We start from the raw sequence: 23,261 nt of genomic DNA, 5'->3' as shown, positions 1-23,261 counted from the left end.
GACATGCATTTTTTTAAAAAACAAGCGCCATTGAAATACATCAGTTGATGGGGACCTAGGCATGAATTCAGACCTCCATGAATAGAGGTCAGATAAAACAATCAGTTCATCCCAGTTAAAGATTTTACCTTCTGACTCAGTCCAAGACTGTCGCAGACAAGACTATTTCAAAGTCAATATATATTCAGGGATGGCTCCTTCGCAATGGCGAAGGAGCGTTGCACCCCTGGCTAAGCCAGCAGCTGAAAAATAAACCAACAGTTTACCATAATTTTATTCTTCAGGTGCTGGCTCAGCCAGCAGCATGTGCACAGAGGGGTGGGCTAGGCCATGGGAGGTGGGGGGAGAGGGGAAGAGGAGCATAGTGCACAGATGCGCACTTGGGTTTTTCCAACCCAGCTGTGTTACAAAGCCGGGTTGGAGAAACTTCACAGACTTCCATGCAGTGTCTGAGCGGCAGACCAAGCCACTCAGATCAATCCTGGTGCTGCTCTCATGCTAGGTTTAGCATGAGAGCAGCACCAGGACTGCATAGGAAGCCTGTGCTGGTGTCCCAGGGACTGCTGGGACACCAACACCATTGAGAGGGAACAGGAGCGAGACAGCTGGCATCAGAAAGGTATGTTTTTTTAATGTTTATCTTTTTATTTTACCCCTCCCTTTCCTGTCCCCTCCATCCATCCTGCTGCTTTTAATTGCGGCAGCCACCTATGGATATATTATTGTCAAACTCCCACTGAAGGAGTTGGTTTTGCTACTAAAAGCCCCGTCTGGAATAAAGACAGATTTACATAGCTGCTCAACTTGCTTTGTGGGTCAGATAGATTTGAAGCCTCGCTATGGCCCAAGGTTTACCTTTTGGACTTAGTTGTTCTGTTTTTTAAATTTTTATTCCTGGACCAGACAAACAAAACCCCATCCACTGGATCCTAGGAGAGCAATTCCAGACCCTGGCTGCCATCAGTAGTCTGGAGTCCTTGAATTTTAGAATTCTCCATCAGGAAACCTGCAAAGTCTTCTTCTTAAGGTGTAGTCTTTCCAGCCAGTTATCCAGTGCACTAGGCAGTGATGAATGTAAGACGCTGACCTGGTTTGCAGTGGGTACATATGGTACTTACACCTTATACCAGGTCCAGTTATCCCTTATTAGTGAAATATAGGCAGTGTCTAGAAGCCAGGCTCTCTAGCGGTAGCTGTATCTGAGCAGCCAAGGCTTATGTAGGAGATATGCAAGGCTCATCCAATACCACTGTAGTCACACAGAACTCACACACATGAAAGAAAATACTCAGTGTTACAAAAATAAAGGGACTTTATTTTGGTGACGCAAAAACTCAAAAATACCTTAGAGACTATACTCCTTTAGGAGGTAAGTAATGCACAAATTATATATAATAGTATACAGAAATAGGCATAAACATAGTTAGAAAACAGTGCAATTACTGAAAATCACAATAGTTAGAAATGGGCCTGGGGGAACACAAACCATATACTAAGAAAGTGGAATGCGAATGCCAGTTTCCCACCTAGGCAAGTGCAGTGTGTAGAGCGGCACTGGGAGTACTAGAAAACACCAAAGATAAGTACTAGAACCCACCCAAGTGCCCAAGAAAGCAGGAGTAGAACACAGTAACTTTCCCAGAACACACAGACACACAAGAAAGAAGATTATGCAAGAACCAGAAGAGACTGCAAGACACCAACAGTGTATTCCTGCACCTGATGACCTGTCGAAGAAGGGGACCAAGTCCAAGAAGCACAGAAGAGTCCAGGGGGAACAGGAGCCCCTGCAAAACCGGATGAAGGTACAAAAAAGAACCACTGGTGAAGAAGAACAGTCAGTATTGCACCCAAGAAGACGGATTCAGGTTCCTAACTGGTGCAAGTGAAGTCCCACGCCGGATGGAGGATTACAGTCTGGTTTACGTCGCTGGAGTCCACCAACAAGCCTTGGCACACACAAAGCTTGCGATTAGCAGAAAATGGCGCTGCCCGAGACCAGGAAGGACCAGGTGGACTCCACCCAGGAGGAAGAGACAGAGGGCGCTCTTAGCAACTCAGGGATCCCACAGAATACCAGGCAGCGTTCACAGGAGTCCCGCAGCTTGGGGACAAACGAGGTGCAAAAGGAGGCCAACACAGCACTAAGACAAAGGCTCCCACATCGCTGGAGAACCACTCAGGAAGTTGTACGTCACAGGATAGAGTGCTGGGGGCTGGAGCTGCACAGTGCACAAAGAACTTTATGTAAGGATGCAAACAAGCCTTGGCAACTGCAAAACACATGGTGCACAGGAGTACTGTCTTGCATGGGCAGGCAAGCTCTTACCTCTACCAAAGTTGGACAGTAGGATGTCATGAAAATCGGGACCATTTCAGTCTACCACAGGAACCATGCAGCTCATCAGGAGAGGGGATCCACGCAGCCAGTGACTCATTCACCCCAAGGGAGAATCTTTTGCTATTCTGGTGCAAGCTGAAAGCAGGCTGTCCTCTGAGGATGCAGGACCGGGAAACAGTTGCAGTTGCTGGCAGGAGCTGAAGATACAATGTTGCAGAAGTCATCTTTGTTTCGTTGTTGCAGTTTATAGAATTCCTGGAGGGTCCAAATGCAGTTTCTTCAGTGGGAAGTTGAAGTGTAGGATGCAGAGGATTCCTTCTGGAGTCTTGCAATTCAAATCTGAAGAATCACCAAGAGAGAGACCCTTAGTAGCCCTGAGTGGGGATTTGGTGAGCTCAACAGGTAAGCACCTATCATGGGAGGGCTCTGACCATCACCAGCTGGCACTGGCCACTCAGATTCTCCCAGAGTTCCCTGCCAACTTGGAATCCAAGATGGGATAACCCAGGGACCCCCTGGAGGAGTTCTGAGCACTACCCCGGGGTGGTGATGGACAGGAAAGTGGTCACTCCCCTTTACTTTGTCCAGTTTCGCGCCAGAGCAGGGATTGGGGGTCTCTGAACAGGTGTACACTGGCTTATGCAAGGAGGGCACCAAATGTGCCCTTCAAAGCATTTAAAGTGGCTTAGAGAGGCTACCCCTCTCAAGCCTGTAACACCTATTTCCAAAGGGAGAGGGTGTAACATCTCCCTCCCAAAGGAAATCCTTTGTTCTGGGCTTGAGAAGCTTCAAGCAACAGGAGGGCAGAAACCTGTCTGAGAGGTGGCAGCAGCTGGGGCTGCCTGAAAACCCTTAGAAGGCTGGAATGGCAATCCTGGGGCTCCACTAAGGAGCACCAAGAGTGCATGGAATCATACAACCAATGCTTGCAAAAGCCTTGGAAATGTTTCCAACATGTTTGATACCAAACACGTCTATGTTTGGAGTTACCATTATGTAGCTGGACATAGGTAGTGACCTATGTCCAGTACACACGTAAAATGGTGTCCCTGCACTCACAAAGCAAGGGAAAATAGTCCTGGAGGTTGTGGGGGCACCTCTGCTAGTTTGGGAGTGCACTCACACACAGGTACTCTGCACCCTGCCCACGGGGCTGGAGGGCGTGCTATAGGGGTGACTTATAAGTGACCTGGTGCAGTGTAAATGGCAGTGAAAGGGTGCATGCACCTTTTCACGCAGGCTGCAATGGCAGTCCTGCAGAATCCTTTGCAGGGGCTCCCTATGGGTGTCAAAAGATATGCTGCAGCCCATCGGGATCCCCTGGAACCCCAATGCCCTGGGTACCTAAGTACCATATAATAGGGACTTATAAGGGGGCACCAGTATGCCAATTGTGTGTGTGAAATACTGAGTTAATAGTATGCAACAACCATAATTTAAGGGAGTAAGCACAACTACTGGGGTCCTGATTGCCAGGATCCCAGTAGACACAGTCAAACACACTGACAAACAGGCCAAAAGTGGGGGTAACCAAGCTAGAAAGAGGCTACTTTCCTACAATGAAGAAAAAGAAGATGTTAGACTTTTCATCCAAACACCAGGAGGTTTTCTAAGGTATATGGTACTATTGTAACCCCCTTAACTGAGTTGACTTCGAAGAGGCAACCTAGAAAAGTGATCAGGACAGAGGCTTGCCAGAATGCTTTTGATGCCCTGAAGGCTGCCATGTGCACAGCACCTGTGCTGAAGGCACCTGACTACTCCAAGGAGTTTGTTGTGCAACAGATGCCTCAGCGCATGGTATTGGAGCAGTACACTCACAGCTTAATGAAGAGGGCCTAGATCAACATCTAGCCTATATTAGCAGGAGGTTACTTTCCAGGGAACGTAGGTGGAGTGCCATTGAACTTGAAGCGTTTGCTGAGGTCTGTGTGCCGAAGAAGCTAAGTACTTGTTATGGACTCACTTCCAAGTTCAGACCAACCATAGGCCCCTCAGATGGTTCATGCAGATGAGGGGTGAGAATCCAAAACTGTTGAGGTGGTCCATTTCCCTACAGGGGATGGAATTTACAGTGGGACACCGTCCTGGTACAGAGCACGCCAATGCTGATGGTCTGTCCAGGTTCTTCCGCCTTAGTGATGAGTACTCCCAAGAGGGTGGGTAGTTGCTCCCCACTTTCATTTGGGACACACACGTGTTAGGCTTTTCATCCTTGGCGTGGTCTCCCTTAACTTTTTGCCTCTGTTTCCCAGGTTGTTGATGTGTGCTGGACCATGATTTTGTTGTTTTTGTTACTCTGGGCACTTTACCACTGCTAACCAGTGCAAAAGTGCAAGTGTTCCTTTACAAAATGTGTATGTAATTGGCTTATCCATGATTGGCATATTTGATTTATTAGTAATTCCCTAGTACAGTGCACTAGGGGTGCCCAGGGCCTGTAAATCAAATGCTATTAGTGGGCCTGCAGCACTGGTTGTGCCACCCACATAAGTAGCTCTGTAATCATATCTCAGACCTGCCACTGCAGTGTCTGGGTGTGCAGTTTTACCTGAAAATTCGACTTGGCAAGTGTACTTACTTGCCAGGCCTAAACATTCCCTTTTCTTACATGTAAGGCAGCCCTAAGGTAGGCCCTAGGTAGCCCCCAGGGCAGAGTGCAGTGTATGGTTTAGGTAGGACATATAGTAATGTGTTTTATATGTTCTGACAGTGAAATATTGCTAAATTTGTTTTTCACTGTTGCAAGTCCTGTCCCTCTCATAGCTTAACATGGAGGCTACCTTTAAATCTGATTAAAGTGTAGATTCCCTTTGGGAGCGGATGGACATGTTGAGTTTGGGGTCTCTGAGCTCACAATTTAAAAATACATCTTTCAGTAAAGTTGATTTTAGGATTGTATGTTTGAAAATGACACTTTAAGAAAGTGAGCATTTTCTTGCTTAAACCATTTCTGTGACTCTGCCTGTTTGTGGATTCCCTGTCTGGGTCAGTTTGACAATTGGGCTGGTTGCACCTCACACTAGACAGTGATACACAGGGAGCTGGGCTGTAGTCTGCATTTCAGGATGAGCCATCTGTTCTAGGAGGGAGGGGAGGAGTGGTCACTCACACCTGAAAGGGCCGTGCCTGCACTCACACAATGCAATTTCCAAGCCCCTGGTGTCTGTCTGGGACCTGGCCTGGGAAAGGCAGGATTTCACAATCAAGAGAGACTTTCCTTTGAAGTAAGCCTACTTCAAAGGGCAAAATGGGTATAAGAAGGGCACCCAAAACCACAGACTTTAGAACACTTCTGGAAATCAATAGGAACCTCTTCCTGCTTCCTGGAGAAAAGCTGAAGAGCTGAGGAAGAAGAGCTGCCCTGCCTGTGACTGTGCTTTGTGGAGCTATCCTGCAGTTGCTGCTTCTGCCAGAGTAAGAGGGCAAAAACTGGACTTTGTGTGCCTTCCATCTTGAGAAGATCTTCAAGGACTTGATTTAGAGCTTGCCTTCTGTTGTTTGAAGTCTCAGGGACAGCAAAGACTTCTCTCTGCCAGCAGAGTCTCTGGAGAGAATCCTACTCTGCCCTGTGGTGCCCATCCAGTTCCTGGGACCCTGAAAGGAGAAGCTGGCAGCCTAAGAGAAAAACATCCACGCACAGAACGCTGCGTGTGGAAAAGATTGACACAACTCTGATGTGGGGCTGGGAAATTGACGCTCCGCCGGCTTCGCGGCTGAAACACTCACCTGTAATGCGACCAAAGAATTGACGCACGGAGCTGGAGAAACGATGTGCAGCATCGCTGATGGAGACTTGTGAGATCGCAACCTGCGCTGCGTAGTTTTCGGATCATCGTGCGGCTGGATTTTCAACACAAGTACTGCTTGGCATGTAAAAACAACACAAGGCCTGCGCGGACCCGAGAGTGCTGACCGGACTGACGCATCGCTCTCCTGCAGAGAGAAGAAACAACATGCCCTGACCCGACCCGACGAAAGGAGAAACAACGCAAGGTCTTGCTCGAGAGTGAAATTGACACATTGCAAGCCCTTTTTGACGCACACTCACCCGTGTGGGGTTATTTTTGACGCACCCAAGGTACATTTTCACCCTAACAGTGTTAGTGTGTGTTTAGAACTATATGAAAACTCTTTTTGCTTTTTAATTGATAACTTGCCTTGTGTAGTGTGGATTTTTGTCATTTTGGTCTTGTTTTGTTTAGATAAATATTCTCTATTTTTTTAACCTGTGTTGTGTCATTTTGTAGTGTTCTCATCAAGTTACTGTGTGTGTTGGTACCAATACTTTACACCTAGCACTCTGAAGTTAAGCCTACTGCTCGTGCCAAGCTACCAAGAGGGCAAGTAGGGGTTAGCTGATGGTGATTCCCTTTTACCCTGACTAGTGTGAGGGTCTTTGCTTGGACAGGGGGTAACCTGATTGCCAACCAAAGCAGAAAGTAGAATTGGTTTAAAGACAGCTGTATCTAAGATAGCCTAAAGTGTGTTTTTATAAACGTACTTTCTGCTAACATGATCATAAATCTGTTTGCACCATTAAATCAGATTTTGAAAATTAAGTGGGAAATAACAGTAAATTATTTCTCTAGCATAGAGAGATAGAACATTTGTTATTTTGATCACAAACAGGCCTGACTTAACGCAGCAGCTGAACCTCCCCCGGTGATAATAGCTTTTAGGTCTTAAGTTAGAATGTGGTACATTTTTTAAATATTTTGTGTGCCACTGCGTAATATATGAATCATCTTGCTGTGCTTCTCATAAAGGACACATTAGAATGGGCGTTTTAATATATATGTAAAAATCGGTTTCTTTACAGGACAAGAGCAGGTTTCCTTGCCATGTTTTATAATAGTGTCTTTAAACTGCAGCCCAGTTAGAGCACAGTGGTGCACCTGACAACTACTTCATTTTGTTATATATGTGGGTGTTGTAAATACACACTACACACAGAGGAATGACACTGGTGGCTGCTCTAAGACCATGTTGCATTCTTCTATTCTCTGGATGTCACAGGAAGAGTTCTCTTTCTTTAAGAATAGTTTGAAGTGACTCTTGGTGCACAATTTTAAGTTGAGATCTGAGCCTTTTCTGTTTGTGCTGCAACTATCATCATAATCAATCAGTTTTATGGCACAGCAAAGACATGTGAAGAGTGGTGAATTGTGGTCTGAAAACTCACTCCAAATATTTTGGCCCACATGAGAGAGCCGTATATTATGTAATGTTGCACTGAACGAGATTTGGAGTGAAGTGCATCTCTGATAGAACTCGTAAGTACATCACTGAAGCATTGTTGTGTTTACTCAGACTAGACATCTGACATCACACTATAATGTATGAAATATGTTCATACTTGTTGGGTTATGATTCAAAGATTGTCATGAAGACAGCACAGTTAACAGGTAAAATATGAATCATACAGTATAAGAGAGAGTGATTACAGACATAAAGGAACTGGACTTTTTAAAGACTCAAATGAATAAAGACTTATTTAAAGGAAACTGCATGTTTGCTATTAGATTCAAATGCAAACATGAATGAGAACAAAAAGTGCTGATTCAACAGAATTTAATGGAGCTGCATCCTCATTGATTCAGAGAAAATTAAAGTGAGAATTCTTATGTATAAAACATCTAGAAAGATCAGTTTTCCCACTTGCATAATTAAAAATGCAAAACACATGCTCCAATTAAGAATATGTAGCATGGTTCTCACTTAAAATTCTATGATGTCTTTGAGGTTGTTACACCTGGAAAATGTGAAATTCAGGCTCTCTAAAATCTCTGTGTGAGACAAAGATGTCACGAGGAAAGATTAATAGAAAACACCCTAGGTCTTTTGGGGCCTGTCAGTTGCTTCCTCTTCTTCTGAAGGCTAAATAAATCACCCAAGGGATAGAAATGGGTGTTCTTGAGACAGGATTGATAGCATAGTTAAGACCATTATTTGAGAGCAGCAACCACATATCATTGGATAAAATGCAAATCTTCTCCTTTTGGAAACTAAATCTCCCTCTGAGAGGAGCCACATTGCTATCCTTTTGAGGGTAGAAAGATTTCTTGTACAGGATGATCCACCTTGCCTCACATTGAGTGGCAGGCCAGGTGCTCTATAGTAGTCAGGCTACAAAACTAAAAAGATACCCTGATTAAAAGACTTAAAATGAAGATCCTCCTTAGGAGTGGCCCACTCTGATAAGAAAACCCTTTTATCACCCCACAGAAATAAAAAGTTACTTAGGGTACCAGTAGTTTCAGAGCGGGAACTAATGGTGATTAGGAGCTTTTGTAACGAGCCTTGTGAGAATCAGAATTATTGTACCTATTTCCATAAGTTGTCCCCACTATTCTTTCCAGAGAGTGTGACTGCTTAAATAAGATAAAATCTCTCAGTGGAATACAACTGAGCAGTGATGCTCCAGATTAACTTATTTTTCTGATGAACCCGGTAACTTTTTTCCAGGCACATTGGAATTAATGATCTGCTCATAATGACTTCAGGCTACCATCTAAATACTAATTGTTGGAAATGGCCCTTTATGCAGGGTTATCCCCAAACTGTTTGCCTTCCTCCTCCTATGGTTCTGACCGTCTTTTTGTTGGCTTTAGGATTCTGGACACTTTACCACTGCTAATCAGTGCTAAAGTGCATGTGCTCTCTATCCTAAAACTTGGTATGTTTGGCTTACACCTTTTTGGCTTGTTTAATTTACCTGTAAGTTCCTTGTAAAGTGGTATAACATATACTTAGGGCCTGTAAATTAAATACTACTAGTGGGCCTGCAGCGCAGATTGTGCCATGCACAGAAGTACCCTTTCAAACCTGTCTCAGGCCTGCTACTGCAGTGCCAGCATGTGCAGTTTACTGCCACAATGACTTGCCATTTCAAAGTACTTGCCATGGCCTAAACTCCCCTTTTAGTATGGTAGGCCCATGGTAGCCTTATGCGCCGGGTGCTGTGCATGTAAAAGGTAGGATTACCTTTCTGTTTGTTACCCTGCTGTCAGCTGCTCCCTGACTTTGTTTCCCCTAGGGTTCTGCAGTGCGGCTAGGGAAGATCACCACTGGAATCCCTGATTTTGTGTGTTGGTCTGCATACTAACTACTGTGTGCTCAGGTCCCCCCAAGTTTCCTCTCAAGAGCCCAACGTGTGGAGAGTATTGGTTGTGCTCCTAGCTTCTGCCACCAGAGCCTAAAGAGCATTTCCTCTTCCGTTTTCTAGCCACCTGGCATGTGTTGAGTACTCTTTGATCTTTCAGCGCAAGTGGAGTTATTTTTGACTAGTGCTTGGTAAGTGCATTGGTCTTGCTTAGCGTGGGAGTGCACTATTACTATTATCGGCACATGTGGAGTGCTTCTTGATTTCACTTTGTTACTCTCTGGGGACCTTCGGCTAGTGAGTGAGAGTTTTCTGCCAAACCAGCACATGGATTGCAAGCTATCTTGTCCCCCTTGCACAGCGCATGGTCAGCGCTGAGGTCCAGTGCCTGGTGACCACTTTTGCTGGCCCTTTGTTGGAGAGGCTGACATTATGGTGGGATTTACGCCTTGCTGTCATCGTAGCAACCCTCCAGCGTACCCTGAGAACAGAAGAGTGAGCCACCATGCCAGGGGTGTGGCACAGTGCCTCCAACTCAGAGGAACGCCAAGACTGCTGCACTGTCAGAGCCCCCCTCAGAGGGTCCTTGCTTGCCGGAGCAGCATGACTCCTGAAGTCCACTCTGTGGAGACCGCCTTCAGCGTGGCCCTTTACCAGCACTGAGAGACAGCAGAAGTCTACCTCGCCCCAAGCGAGGCCTAGCGTTGTTCCTGATGGGCACCAGCCTACCGACTGTGGTGAAGGAGACTCGGCTGCACAGAGCTCAGAAGCTGCACCGTGCGCACACAGGCAGCTGACCTGAGACCCTACCTGTGGGGAGACTGGGAGAGGCCTTCCCGCCCTTTGCTACAGTGTGCAGGAGTGCACCGGTGGGCAACTGGGATGTACTGAACATTGCCTTGCCGGGCTCAGGGGCCTTGCACCACAGAACTTTCCTCATTTTATTAATAGGCAAGCAGGTACCCTATCACCCTGTATATATCCATGGTCATTTGTGTACTTCACAGCCCAGAAATATTACGTACATTATTGTGGCTGTTTAGATACTTTGGTCTGTTGCAATTCATGCCTCAGAAACACACTAATGGTAGGTTGCACATTATGTTGGTTATCACCTTATCATTGTAATAGAGTCCATTTCAGTCCTGATATGATGTGCCCAATAATTATGACCTTTGGCATTTGATTTATGATATATCTATATATATTTATTATAAAATAAGAGACATATTTTCATATATAATCAGGTGTGGAGTCTCTTTTGTGGTGTATGTATTCTGTCACTGGTGTGAGTGTGTTGTGCAAACGCTTTACACATTGACTCTGAGGATAAGCCTGACTGCTCTACACCAAGCTACCAGGGGGTGAGCACAGGTTACCTTTGGTGTATAACTTACTTGCCCTGACTAGAATGGTGGGTTCCGCCTGGATTAGGTACATATCCTAGCCAACCAGAAACCCAATTTTTAACACTAATACCTTTAACCAAATAAATATGCAGCAGCTGTGTTTTTTCAACATGTGACTTATGCTAACTATTAACTGAGTCTGCTGGGAATCAATACGGAAGTTCCCACAATTGGTTCTGGCCCTTATCTAGAGTTTAGCAGGTGGGATACTCTTGTCACAAACATGGTGAATGTCCTGTCTGCCATATTCCAAATACATTTTTGCCTATAATTGTAATAGGGTGGACAGGATTTTTGTTATGTTTTGGGTGACTACCCAGTCCCCTAATCGCTAAATAAGGCCCTATGTGTTGATTAACCTCTCTTGAACATAACAAGAACTGTGTCACATGTGAAAGAGACCCAGATACGACATTCAGAAATCAAGTGGAAACACCCTTCGGCTACATCATTTCAATGTATCTTCATGAAAACTGATGGGAGCGGGCCTTGAACTTAATAAATCTTAGGAAATCATACATTTTAGGCATATCTAGGAAACCTTAGGAACTTTATGAGCATCACTTTATTTCCATTATTGCCTCAATACTTGCTCCCTTTATATTTTAACCACTCAGCAAACTATTTTCTCCCTCAACGTTTTCAACACCTGGGAGATTCAAAGAGGCAGTATGTCTTGCAGCAGGCCAAAGGAACCCTTAAGACACTCAAGTTTGTAAAAAGGTGAAAAGAGGCATGGGACTGTGAATACAATTCAAGGCTAGCACAATGTTTTTCGCTTGTCTGTCTATCACCACTGAGCAGTAAAAAAATTCCAGAATGGTAATTTCTGGCAGCTAGCCATCCTGAGACGCTTTATGCTACTTTTCGAGAAGCAAATTAATACAGATGAGTGTGAAGATATTCTCTGAAAATGAAGACAGTTTTCGTAAAGTGTCAGATACGATTATTGAAAAACTGGAAGAAAATGATACCATGTACATTTTGTCCCATATCTTGAAAGCTGTGCACCGCACTAAACATTAAAAACCATCCAACCAACTTTTTTGCCGAAACTAAAGGATGAAATAGACATATTCAATGCGCAGTCACCCAGCTGAAAGGTGGTACCAGGGATTCCACCAAGCTGGTTGCAGAATCCACACCCTTGCCTCTTCCAGCAGCTCACCATAATAAAACAGTACATGTCAAATGTGTAGCATGGTGGCGAGCGAAGGTGTAAGAAGACAGGATGAATGTGAAACTAGGTGATTCAAAACTTGTAGTAGTCCCCCTTTCTCATGCTGCCCATGCTCCCTAGCCCCTGGGGCCTTCCAGGAACATCGAAAGCAGCCATTGGTATCCTTCTCATGAGAATATGCTTCTAAGAAACCAAAATATACACGCAAAAGTAATCAAAAGCCATCTTCGCGACATAAAAAGTCTTGATAAAGTATACTACTTGCTTTCACTATACTATCATTTAATTCAAATATTTATTTTTATCAGTGTAAAATGTCATCCTAACAGACCAATCAATACTTCATTGTTTCCATCACATATTTGATTAGCTAACTTTGTTTCCAGGCTTCTATGAAATGTAGAAATTCACTATGTGGACCACACCATGCCAGTTTACATGCATATATAGACACGCATTTTCATTTTAGTTTTGAGATAACTTGTTTTACATCATGTACGAACTATGAGAAAGAGTTACATGTCTTGTTGCGTAAGTCATACTTTGCTAAAATAGTAAGATGTAGACATTTTCAATTTTACATTTCCCATTTAAAAAGTGAACAATCTTAACATACCCCGCTTTCAAAAGGAGAGATGAATTTGTGCTGACCAGGAAATTATAAAGAAATTCTAAAATAATTCGGGTGTCTACTGTCGTACAAATCAGACACAAACCCACAAGCATTAAAAAACGTTGTGGTTGGTTGTTTAGTTGTACATTTATTTCACGCATGAACGAATGTGCAAATGCAGACAGTCAACAGGCGCGTTAACAATGGGAAGAACTGTTTCTCTGACGTTCTCTGCGCCTACCAGACATACTGTAACTTTTCTATCCGAGTATAATCAGGGTGAACTCTTAGATGCAAACTGTGCTCTCGGCAAATACAGATTGCACAGAATGTGGACGCTACCAGTTACACAGTTTGCAGATTTGTATCCACTTTGGAAGCTGTAAACCTGTTTTTGAGATATTTGCCGGCACTGTTTTCGCTAGGTTTTAACAGACAAGAGTTTGCAGGCTAAAAGCCGTGGTGTGAGCAAATTTGAAATTTGCAGGCACAATGTAATCCTATATCAGGCACATACTTGTCAGACAGAAATAGGATTTGCACCCATATTTTAATTTACGGCACAGTTTGTCACTCCTACAGTTTTTCCCTCAGTTTCCTGAAACATTTGATTATTTTAAATACTAAATTGAGGTGCAAATCAGACTGCGCCAACCTATGAAAACAAAATCATTTTTCCTCCTTATGCATGACATACACAACAAGTGAATTGCGCAGCACATACAAACTAACGAACTAGCTATACATTTGATTTGGATTGCACGTGCTGAAAAATAAATTGCCTGTACATAACTCTACAAAGAGATACTTAGCAAATCACAAATTAAGCCGTTACACATAAAGCATGCAAACGCGACGAACATAAATCCATCAATTTAAAGAAATAGTATAAACCATTACGAGTCAACGTTTATTTAAATTTGTCTAAATCTGTATGTTTGTGAAAATAATTACAACGATTGTGTGAAACAACATCATTAAGATAAGAATATTTCACAACAGTAATTGCAAAGTGGTCTCGGAATGCAAAATGCATTTGTCTTGATCATTCAAATTTAATTTGCCAAGTTGCCCTACGCTGAACGTAGACACTGCGAGAATAGTTTCTACTCTAGGTACATACCTGCACTGATTGGATCTCAATCAGTGTTATCACCTCTACAAGATGGCGACCACTCATATTCCCTATCGCCCGGACAGAGCCTGCTCACTGGAAAGCATGGTGAAGAAGCACACAGCAGCACGTGTTTTGGGTGAACAACGCGTGGCATGTCTTTGTGCATAATACAATGTAAGATAAGGCAGCTGAGAGAAAAGAGAAGTGGTTCTTTAGTGTACTTCCTAAGCCCGGCTAAATTTCGGTTGAAGAAGAGATGAGACAGCACATTCAAGGCAACCGCTTCCTTTCTTTATCAGTTAAAACCTGAGCAAGCAAAACCGAGCAGGGGTCTATCAAACACTCAGAATGCTGAAACATGGGAATGCTAATTGTTTTCCTAAATATTTGCTTAGTCATTTGCACTTCCTGAGACGCAAAATCTGTTGACGAGGACTGTATGTTGTTCTTCAGGAAGAGCATATTTCCTGTGAGTTAAACGTAGATATGTTCGTTTCGCTCACTTTTCATTCCGTGTCGCAATTGAGTTTACAAAAAAATGTAATTCCAAAACATGTATTCCATAATCGAAATTTGGAGCATAATGTCCTATTTATATAAAATGTGAGCAGGATAACCACTTGGCACACATTACCTACTATCAAAAACAGCTGTGATGCAATAAATATGCGGAAAATGCTGCTAGCCAAGGAGAAAGAGGGATTCTCAGTATTTCTGGGGCAGTGCTTATTTGTAAATTAAAACGTGCCGGTGGACAAAGCTCTCCTCTGAAACACGCGGCTGCTACAATTAAATGTGCGAGCAGGGAATATTGAGACAGATAAAGCCATCTCGTTTTTTTAAAATCCATTTACAGTCACTCCCTGCCCCTTCAGCTCACTCTTGCAGTTTTCTGTTTTCTCCATTTGTGTCATTTTGCTCGCAGAAAGTGCTTGAGGTAGAAAAACAAGTGCTGACCCTCAAAAATAAGTTCTGGTGCCCCGCACTGGAAACCACTGGCTCAAATTAAGCACTGGTCTGGAGTACCTGCATGTACATGGGCGACGAGGGAGCCTTGTTGAAAAATAAATTGTATTAATGTCAACCGAGTGAACCACAAATTATAATCTGCTATTTAATTAGTTTCCTTTGTTTAGTGAACATGACCTCAACTTCCCATTCACTCTTGAAGGGCAGCATTATGCTTAAATATCTGCTGAAGTATTGAAACTTTTGAACTTCAAACAGCGATTGTACACTTTCAGTGTGCTCCTAGCTGTAAATATGGAGTAGGTGTCATCTACGCACCTGCATATCTTCTAGAGGCCCAACGTTTCAGCAAAAGAATTAAACCTTTTTAAAAACATTACACATATTTAAAACAATTCTGCAATTAGTGATTAATAGCAAAGAAGGGTTCTTGTCCATGACCTCCATCACATGCATAGTATTACCAGGGAGAAGATAACACAGCCCTGCCCTAAATAGGGTGAGTTTTCTGGCACCTTGAAGCTGGCCATTCCGGATGGTGTTTCTGATGCAAGAGGAAGTTGAGGTTCCACGGTCAGAAACTCGAGGGTCCTCCCCTCTCTATGAGGCAGGGAAACCAAAAGAAATTGAATGGGGCAGGCAACAATTTTTTGTACATCATGTGGGATCATTGTCATCTAAACTGCACTTGAGACCCTTCTGCTGATACTAGTCAGCAGTTTATTTTCTGAAATGTGAAACAATAACTTTTTGGTATTTTTCTTAAATTTTTGAATTGCGTTAGCATCCTTTCCTGTATGCGTTTAATATTTCTCTCTGATTTTTTTATTTTTATTTAAGAGGTTTATCTTTGCTTCGGAAAAAACATAGTTTCCTGCTATTAGCATGATACCATGTTGTTATTTTTTGTTTACATTTCAGATGTCTTCTCAATGTGTTTCTTAATAGTTTGTGCGTGTGTGTGTGTGTGCGTGCATATGTGTGTTTGTGTGTGTGAGGGAGAGAGAGAGAATATTTAAGGCTGATGTTCAACATATGCCTAGACAAGTTCTCACCTGCACCCTATACAACCTAACCTGAATGAAAAATAGAGAGAAATATTGTAAAAAAATCTTAAAGTGTTTATTTTTTCTTTGTGAATTTGATCCTGTTTTAGACACTTACAAGGAAAACATTTGAATTTGAGTTGTCTTTATTTTCAGAATTTATAGTGTATCATAACTTAATCTATCTATTGTTCATGATCTCACAAATCACAACTTCTTATCATGTTCCAACCTTTCCTCGCTATCTCAAAATATCTAACCTCTGCCCTATTTACTTGCCTTTCTTTTTTACTTACATTATTTTATTCTAATAATTACACTAAACTCCAACTAACTTAATAGAACACCACTTGAAAGTGGAGGAATTTCCTCAGGTTCCTTAGAGCACAAGACTGACCCATTAACCAACAAATCTATAACAATAGCTAACAACCACTGGATTAACCACTGTGTAATTAAGGTAGACTTCAGACCAATAATGAAGATTTATAAGGTAGTGAATACTGTGAAAGCTTTATAAATAGTATTCAGCTGATCTCGAGTAGCCCTGATTTAAACAAAACATGCCAATATGAACAAGGGAGTTCCTATATAAGTAGGAAGGATTATTTTGTCTTAAGACACCCATTCCATTTGTATATACGGGATGGTATAATGAAGATCCCAAAGATGGGATATTGACATAAAGGAGAGTGAGTCAGATAGAGTCACATGCCTAATGTTATTCTTTGGAGCAGGAGAAGATTCCTTTGTTCTGTTTAATTGGAACCTAGACTAAGGAAATAAGCTATTTGGCCCCTCTGACATTTTGCACGTAAAATTTCGAGGACGACTGAATCAGTTCTACTGTCCAGAAGAAGGTGGTTGCTATTTAAACATTTCCACCAAACCCCGCTGACGCACATAGATGCAGAATCTGCTATACTCTGGGAAACAGTAACTGAGATGTTGTGTGTCTCACGGGTCCCCGTTGATACCTGAGTGGACTTGCAGTATTACAATAGATTAATAGCAGCGTCTTTCTGATCTCTCTATTTCTCATTTTTCTCTTTTAAATTCTTTTTGGTTTTCTATTATGGTATGATGGTGGTGGTTTTAATGTTGTGGTTGAAAGTTTTAAATTCATTTCTAAAAGCTTGTGCAGCGATTGACAAATGAAAATATATGGATATGTATTCTGGCTGCGCTTGTGTTATTATAATAAACCTTTGTGTATTTCTACAAATTCATGTGGTACACAATTAGTGTGCAAGGTGTGGTCCATTGATTGTGGCTGGTAATTAGTTTGAATGTAAGTGGTGTGTATATCTATATATATATATATTGCTCAAGAGGAAATGTCTTGATTATATTAACCACTTTATGCTGCGGAATAGTATGCTACCCACCATAAAGTACTTAAACACCTTGTCAGAGATGATGAGCATTTGTAATACAAAAGAATGCAAGATCATTGTGAAACATAACTCATCTACCAACTATTAGGGATATTGTGGTGTTTCTATGTATGTACTTTGGTCTGTTTGTTCTCCATAAAGATATGTGTATATTTTCCTGTGTATAATAATTCAAGGCAAATTCTGAATTAATTGTTGCACCGGTTGCAATAGCAACATATGTTGTTAAAGTTCAAGGCAATAAGAAGTTGACAATGCTCTTGAACTGTTGGGGTATAGTGTTTTAAGATGGGCCCCATATCATCGTTGGTACACCATAAAATATGGTTGTATTCTGGAATATTGAGTTATGCCTTGATATTCTAGTCATAATATTGAGGACAAAAATATTGAAAGATAAATGCAAACAGGGAAGTACAGATTACTTACATAGTCAAAGTACATATATGTGGAGTTAGTTATAGAAAATCTATACATTCTTACACGTCCATATTTTCGTCCTCGACATTTTGGATACAATATTAAAGGACAATGATATTCTCTTCATAATATTCAGAACACACACTTATAATATTGGGCACATCAGTAGCTAAAGAAAATGAAACATTAATGTCTATTTGGCAAATAATTGTACCATTTCTGAAAAATAACACAAATAAGCTTGTGCTGTTGATAAGTGCACAGGGTTGTGCTGGGCTACCCCTATCACAAAATAAGCAGCTGTGTTTGACAGTGTCCCTATCAGAGCATTTTATCCCAGGTAATTTATGTGGGGTAATACCATAAAACCGCTGGAGTGTGAAGGGACCCTAGGATCACCTTCAGTGCTTATGTGGTTTTGCCCTCTGCTTGAACTAGAGTAAATTACGCAACTCCATTGCGATTCTCACACCGGCGTAAAAAAGCCCTCTGCCTACCTTTCAAGACATTGAATTTTCGGCGGCGAGGCTTCGCAAGTAGGTTAACCTAATATGCTGTTTCCGACTATGAATGGTTTAGATTAAACATACACTCAAGTGTACTGTTGTACAAAATAATATCTTGACATCAGAAACACAATCAGCCGAGAAGATGCAGCAAAGCAGCCATACATAGGTAAAGGAAAATAAAAGGAAGAAACCATCCCAAATGCATTAGCAACATTTGCCAAACAATAGGAACATTGAAAATATTGGGGGAAAGTGTAACACTTAGTTTACCGCACCCGACGTCTCCGGGTTTCTTTTTGAACACTCTCCCATACCTCCTTCAAAATAAAAAAAACAGCTGCCTGTGACCTTTCTTATTTTCCCCACTATAAACTTAAAACCCCTTAGTGCTTTGTTGTAATCCGTGCATACATTACAGCCATTTTTCTTTTGCGAAGGCTCAGTGGCTCCACAACGGGTTTTAGAGTCTGTTGAAATTCCCCAAATGGCATTGAACGTTCTGCACTGCACTACCCCTCCCTACATATGTAATGTAATATAATGATGTACTTGATATGGCGCATGGCTACATTAGCTTCAAAAAGGATACTCAAATAAAGACAGACAAGGTCTGACCCTGCCATCCTCCCAGTGCCTGAGACGCCCGGCATACAGAAACTGCAAATGCGTCTTTAATCACCCCTCCTTTTAATGCCTTTCTGAAAGCAGGTGCATCAGAGGTCCTTCTCATCTCTACCGGGAGAGTTCCAAGCCCGAGTCCAAAAAGGTAAATCCACCCATTGTGGAGAATAAGAAATGAGGCAGGCAAACTGTGTCAAACTCCGCGAGCAAAGAGCCCTTCCTGCCATGCAATGATCCATAAGGTTCACGAAACGCATTAATTTTGCAATAGTTACATAACAATATCACCACAGAAAAAACACCCTCATTTTTTAACTGCAGTGCTCAGATTAAGTTTTGAATTGGGGGCGCATTTGCTTTATTTGAAAAGGGCATGCTAGAATGTATACTGTGTAATTTCTTTGCTTTTATATGAAAAGCTGTTACTTCAGTTTTATTTTTTCTTGTGAAAATGACGCACTGAGATGCGAGAGCAAGTCGCTGCACTGTCTGTTGTCAGTGGTTTGCTTAAGTGAAGCCTATCCCTTGCAAGATTGCTATGTGTGCTGTTTCCAGGTTTATGAACCCTCTTAAATGCCACTCGCCTTATCTTTCAAGGCTGTGTGGCTCACAACTTGGACTCTGTTGGTTTAGGCTGCCCCTCCAAAGTAACGTATTTCCCAAAATAGCATTCACGTTGCTACGACACATTAATTCCTGGTGAAGTGCTACTACTTTGCTGTTATTGCCTCCACTGGTTAGCACACATCATCCCATAAGAACGTGTTGCATGTGAGAGGTGGCTAAGGACATATTCCTGGTTCAATGGATTTTTCTTACACCACTTTCTGATCTGGGATACTTTGCTTTCTTGCTTTACCTGCCCTACTTTCATGTGGCAAGTTGTAGTGGAAGAGAAAAGCATCGGACTCGCTTTTACCACAACCCCCGGGGCAGAAGTGACATTAGATGCTTGGCCATAGCGCTGACTGCCTAGGTGCCTGGCTCAACTCCTGAGACCACCTTACTAGATATGTCAGTGCATGCCTCGAACTCACAAAGGCGACACTGTGGACGCGGTGATCAGTGTTGCCAATACAATAGTACTGTGTACGATAGACAACTAACTGCAACTTCCTGCAAAAAGCGAGTTATTCAAATTGTTATTAATTGCTTACCTTCTCTTCAACCTAGCAAGACAGGGTTATTGCGAAGGACACGTGGCTGCTTTATCCATGTAGACCACAAGCCTGCACTTTGCTATCATTGTAGTACCTGTTGTAAACTGCCCATGCCTTGTAGTTCTCACTCTGCCTTTATTCCAGTGAATCTTATCTTCAATTAAAGGTCACCACCCACCCAGGACTGACAATATAATCAGAAAGCAACACAGTCCTAGATGTATTCCTTGCACTTTCCCCATCATGGCTTCCTTGCTACAAGATAGTGAACCCTCAGGTGGAGAGATATTGAAATTATAATTCTTGAGAAGCACAATGAAAACGCGTAATAGCTGCAAGAAGTGCACATTTTGATGTGAATAAGACATTTAAAAATGTAAAATTCTAAGTTCGCCTCTTTGTTACTTTAAGTGGATACCTCGAAGCCAACACTTGCCTTACTGCAATTCCAAACGATGTCTGCTTAACTCTGCACAATCTTTTGTATTGAGAGGACTGCTTTTTGAAAATTGTTTCTCCAATTTGAAGCTACCCGATTAGATGGCATGATTTCAAAACTCACTGATTACGTTCAGAAGTAAATCACAGAACATATGTTGCTTCTAGTGGTATTAACCAAAACTTGGTGTAAAAAAAGATTTGAGGCACCTCTCTCTAAATCGCAATAATAATAGACAATAACAGAAGTGAAGGTTAGCAGAGTAGTGACTCCGTGTGTGACCACACCACCTCTCTCCACCAACGTTCATGTTTTTTGAACTTCTTCATTATTCCTTGGTGCTTTTGGAGGGTTCAAGCACCGACCTGGCTTGCATGCCCGTGTCATTTGGAGCAGGCTCTTTATTTCCCGTGGGTTTGCTCTACTGTTAGAAATAGGCTCTTTGGTTGGCAGTCAAGTTACCCCCTGTCCAAGCAAGTACCCTCACTCTATTCAGGGCAAAGGAGAAACACACCTGGTTAACCCCCACTCACCCCATTGGTAGCTTGGCATGAGCAGAAAGGCTTAACCCAGAAGCAATGTGTAAAGTATTTGTACCAACACACACAGTAATTCAGTGAAGGCAGTACAAAATGGACATCACACCAGTTTAGAAAAATAAGCAATATTTATCTAAATCAAACAAACCAAAATGACAAAAAGCCAACATACACAAGTCAAAATATGAATTTTCAAAAGAATAAGAGTCTTACTCCATAGAAAACAATGCAAATGTTGATTTTACAGAGAGTACCTGGTATGCGTCAAAAATAAAGCTGCACTGGTGAGCGTTGCTTCGGAAAAGTCAGCAATGCGTTGTTTCCTTACTCGCAAGTGAGGGCGTGCGTCATTTTTTTCTCCGGTCGGGTCGTCAATGTGCTGTTTCCCTCCCTCACAAGAGAACGACGTGTCAATTTCCGGACAGGGTTCCTCGGATCCGTGCAGGCTCATGACTTTGATGCCCAGCGCCGATGCATGACAAATCTGGTTGCACAGTGTTAGATAACCGCGCTGCATGGGGTTTGCATCATTATCAACAGCCGCAAGTGGGTGTTCCATCATTTCTCCAGTTGCGATGCGTCGATCTCCCACCTGCGGAGCAGGTGGAGTGTCGATTTTAGCCACAAAGTGGGTGACACGTTGTTTATCAGCCGCGTTGCAGATGGTGTGTCGAAAATTTCCCCGCACAGTGTTCTATGTGTGGATTTCAGTCCATGTTCTGCCAACTTAACCTTTCAAGGGCCCAGGGACTGGATAGGGCACCACTTGGAAGAGCAGGAGTCTCAGCAGAGAGCCCAGGTGCTGGCAGAGGAAGTCTTTGACTGCCCTGAGACTTCAAAACAGACGGCAAGCTCAGTTCATGCCCTTGGAGATTCTTCTCAAGCAGAAATGCACAACAAAGTCCTGTCTTTGTCCCCTTTCACAGGCAGAAGCAGCAACTGCAGGATAGACCAACAAAGCACACTCACAGGCAGGGGCAAACACTTCTCAGCTCTTCAGCTCTTCTCCTTGGCAGAGGTTCCTCTTGGTTCCAGAAGTGATCAAAAGTCTGGGTTTTGAGCTCACTACTTATACCCCTTTCTCCCTCGGAAGTAGGCAAACTTCAAAGGAAAGTCTCCGTTGTATACAGGATCCTGCCTTGCCCAGGCAGGGCCCCAAACACACATCAGGGGGTTGGATACTGCATTGTGAGGGCAGGCACAGCCCATTCAGGTGTAAGTGACCACTCTCCTGCCACTCTAGCCCAGATGGCTCATCAGAATATGCAGGCTACACCTCAGCTCCATTTGTGCCACTGTATAGAGGAGAGTCGCAAACAGCAAAACTGTCAGTTACACCCAGACTGGGAATCCACAAATAGGCAGAGTCACAGAATTGTTAAAGCAAGAAAATGCCTACTTTCTAAATGTGGTGTTTTCAAACTAACAATCTAAAAACTAACTTTACTAACAGATGTATTTTTAAATTGTGAGTTCAGAGACCCCAAACTCGATATTTCTATCTGCTCATAAAGGGAAATTGCACTTTAAGAATATTTAAAGACAGCCCCCATGTTAACCTATGAGAGGGATATGCCTTGCAACAGTGAAAAACGAATGTGGCAGTATTTCACTGTTAGGACATATAAAGCACATCAGTACATGTCCCACCTTTAACATACACTGCGCCCTGCCTATGGGGCTACCTAGGGCATACCTTAGGGGTGCCTTACATGTATGAAAAGGGAAGGTGTGGGCCTGGCAAGTGGGTACAGTTGCCAGGTCGAATTGGCAGTTTAAAACTGCACATACAGACTCTGCAGTAGCAGGTCTGAGCCATGTTTACAGGGCTACTTATGTGGGTGGCACAACCAGTGCTGCAGGCCCACTAGTAGCATTTGATTTACAGGCCCTAGGCACCTCTAGTGCACTCTACTAGGGACTTATTAGTAGATCAAATATGCCAATCAGGGATAAACCAATCACCAATACAATTTCACATAGGGAGAACTTGCACTTTTGCACTGGTCAGCAGTGGTAAAGTGCCCAGAGTAACGAAAACAACAAAAACAGAGAGAAGCACACAATCAACAACCTGGGAAGCAGATTCAAAAAGTTAGAGGAGACCAAGCCAAGGATGCCAGGCCTAACATCTCCCATGATTGAGAAGCCAATGACTCAATAACGTTATGACCCCACTTGTAGCAGGGTATCCAGACTTTAAGTGACTGACAGCACTTGTCCTAAACCGGTGATATATGTTACCTCACTGCACCCAGTAAACACATGTTTGAGCGCTGAGACAGGTCCCATGTTAACAAATTACGAGGTACATTGTATAGTCGTTTGCATTCATATTTGCATTGCTTCTTCTTCTTTTCAAGTGTGCACCAGCATTAAGGATGTGAACAGTGTCT

General features: G+C 42.8%; 1 protein-coding gene across 5 annotated transcripts in view; it reads right to left on the bottom strand.

The window, feature by feature from the left end:
* The window catches only part of TFEC (transcription factor EC), a 612,796-nt gene that overhangs the window by 318,969 nt on the left and 270,566 nt on the right, over positions 1 to 23,261 (bottom strand). The window contains exon 1 of one of the 5 annotated variants that reach the window (XM_069228933.1): positions 13,772 to 13,924. The exons of the other annotated variants lie outside the window; for them this stretch is intronic. Within the exon in view, the coding sequence (XP_069085034.1) occupies positions 13,772 to 13,828 (57 nt within the window). The 5' untranslated portion in view covers positions 13,829 to 13,924. Of the gene's footprint in view, positions 1 to 13,771; positions 13,925 to 23,261 lie in introns of those variants that run through there. 5 annotated transcript variants of the gene reach the window in all.

This window comes from Pleurodeles waltl, chromosome 4_1 (genome assembly GCF_031143425.1).
Source record: "Pleurodeles waltl isolate 20211129_DDA chromosome 4_1, aPleWal1.hap1.20221129, whole genome shotgun sequence".
Classification (NCBI taxonomy): domain Eukaryota; kingdom Metazoa; phylum Chordata; class Amphibia; order Caudata; family Salamandridae; genus Pleurodeles; species Pleurodeles waltl.
This window is presented reverse-complemented; position numbering and strand designations above follow the sequence as displayed.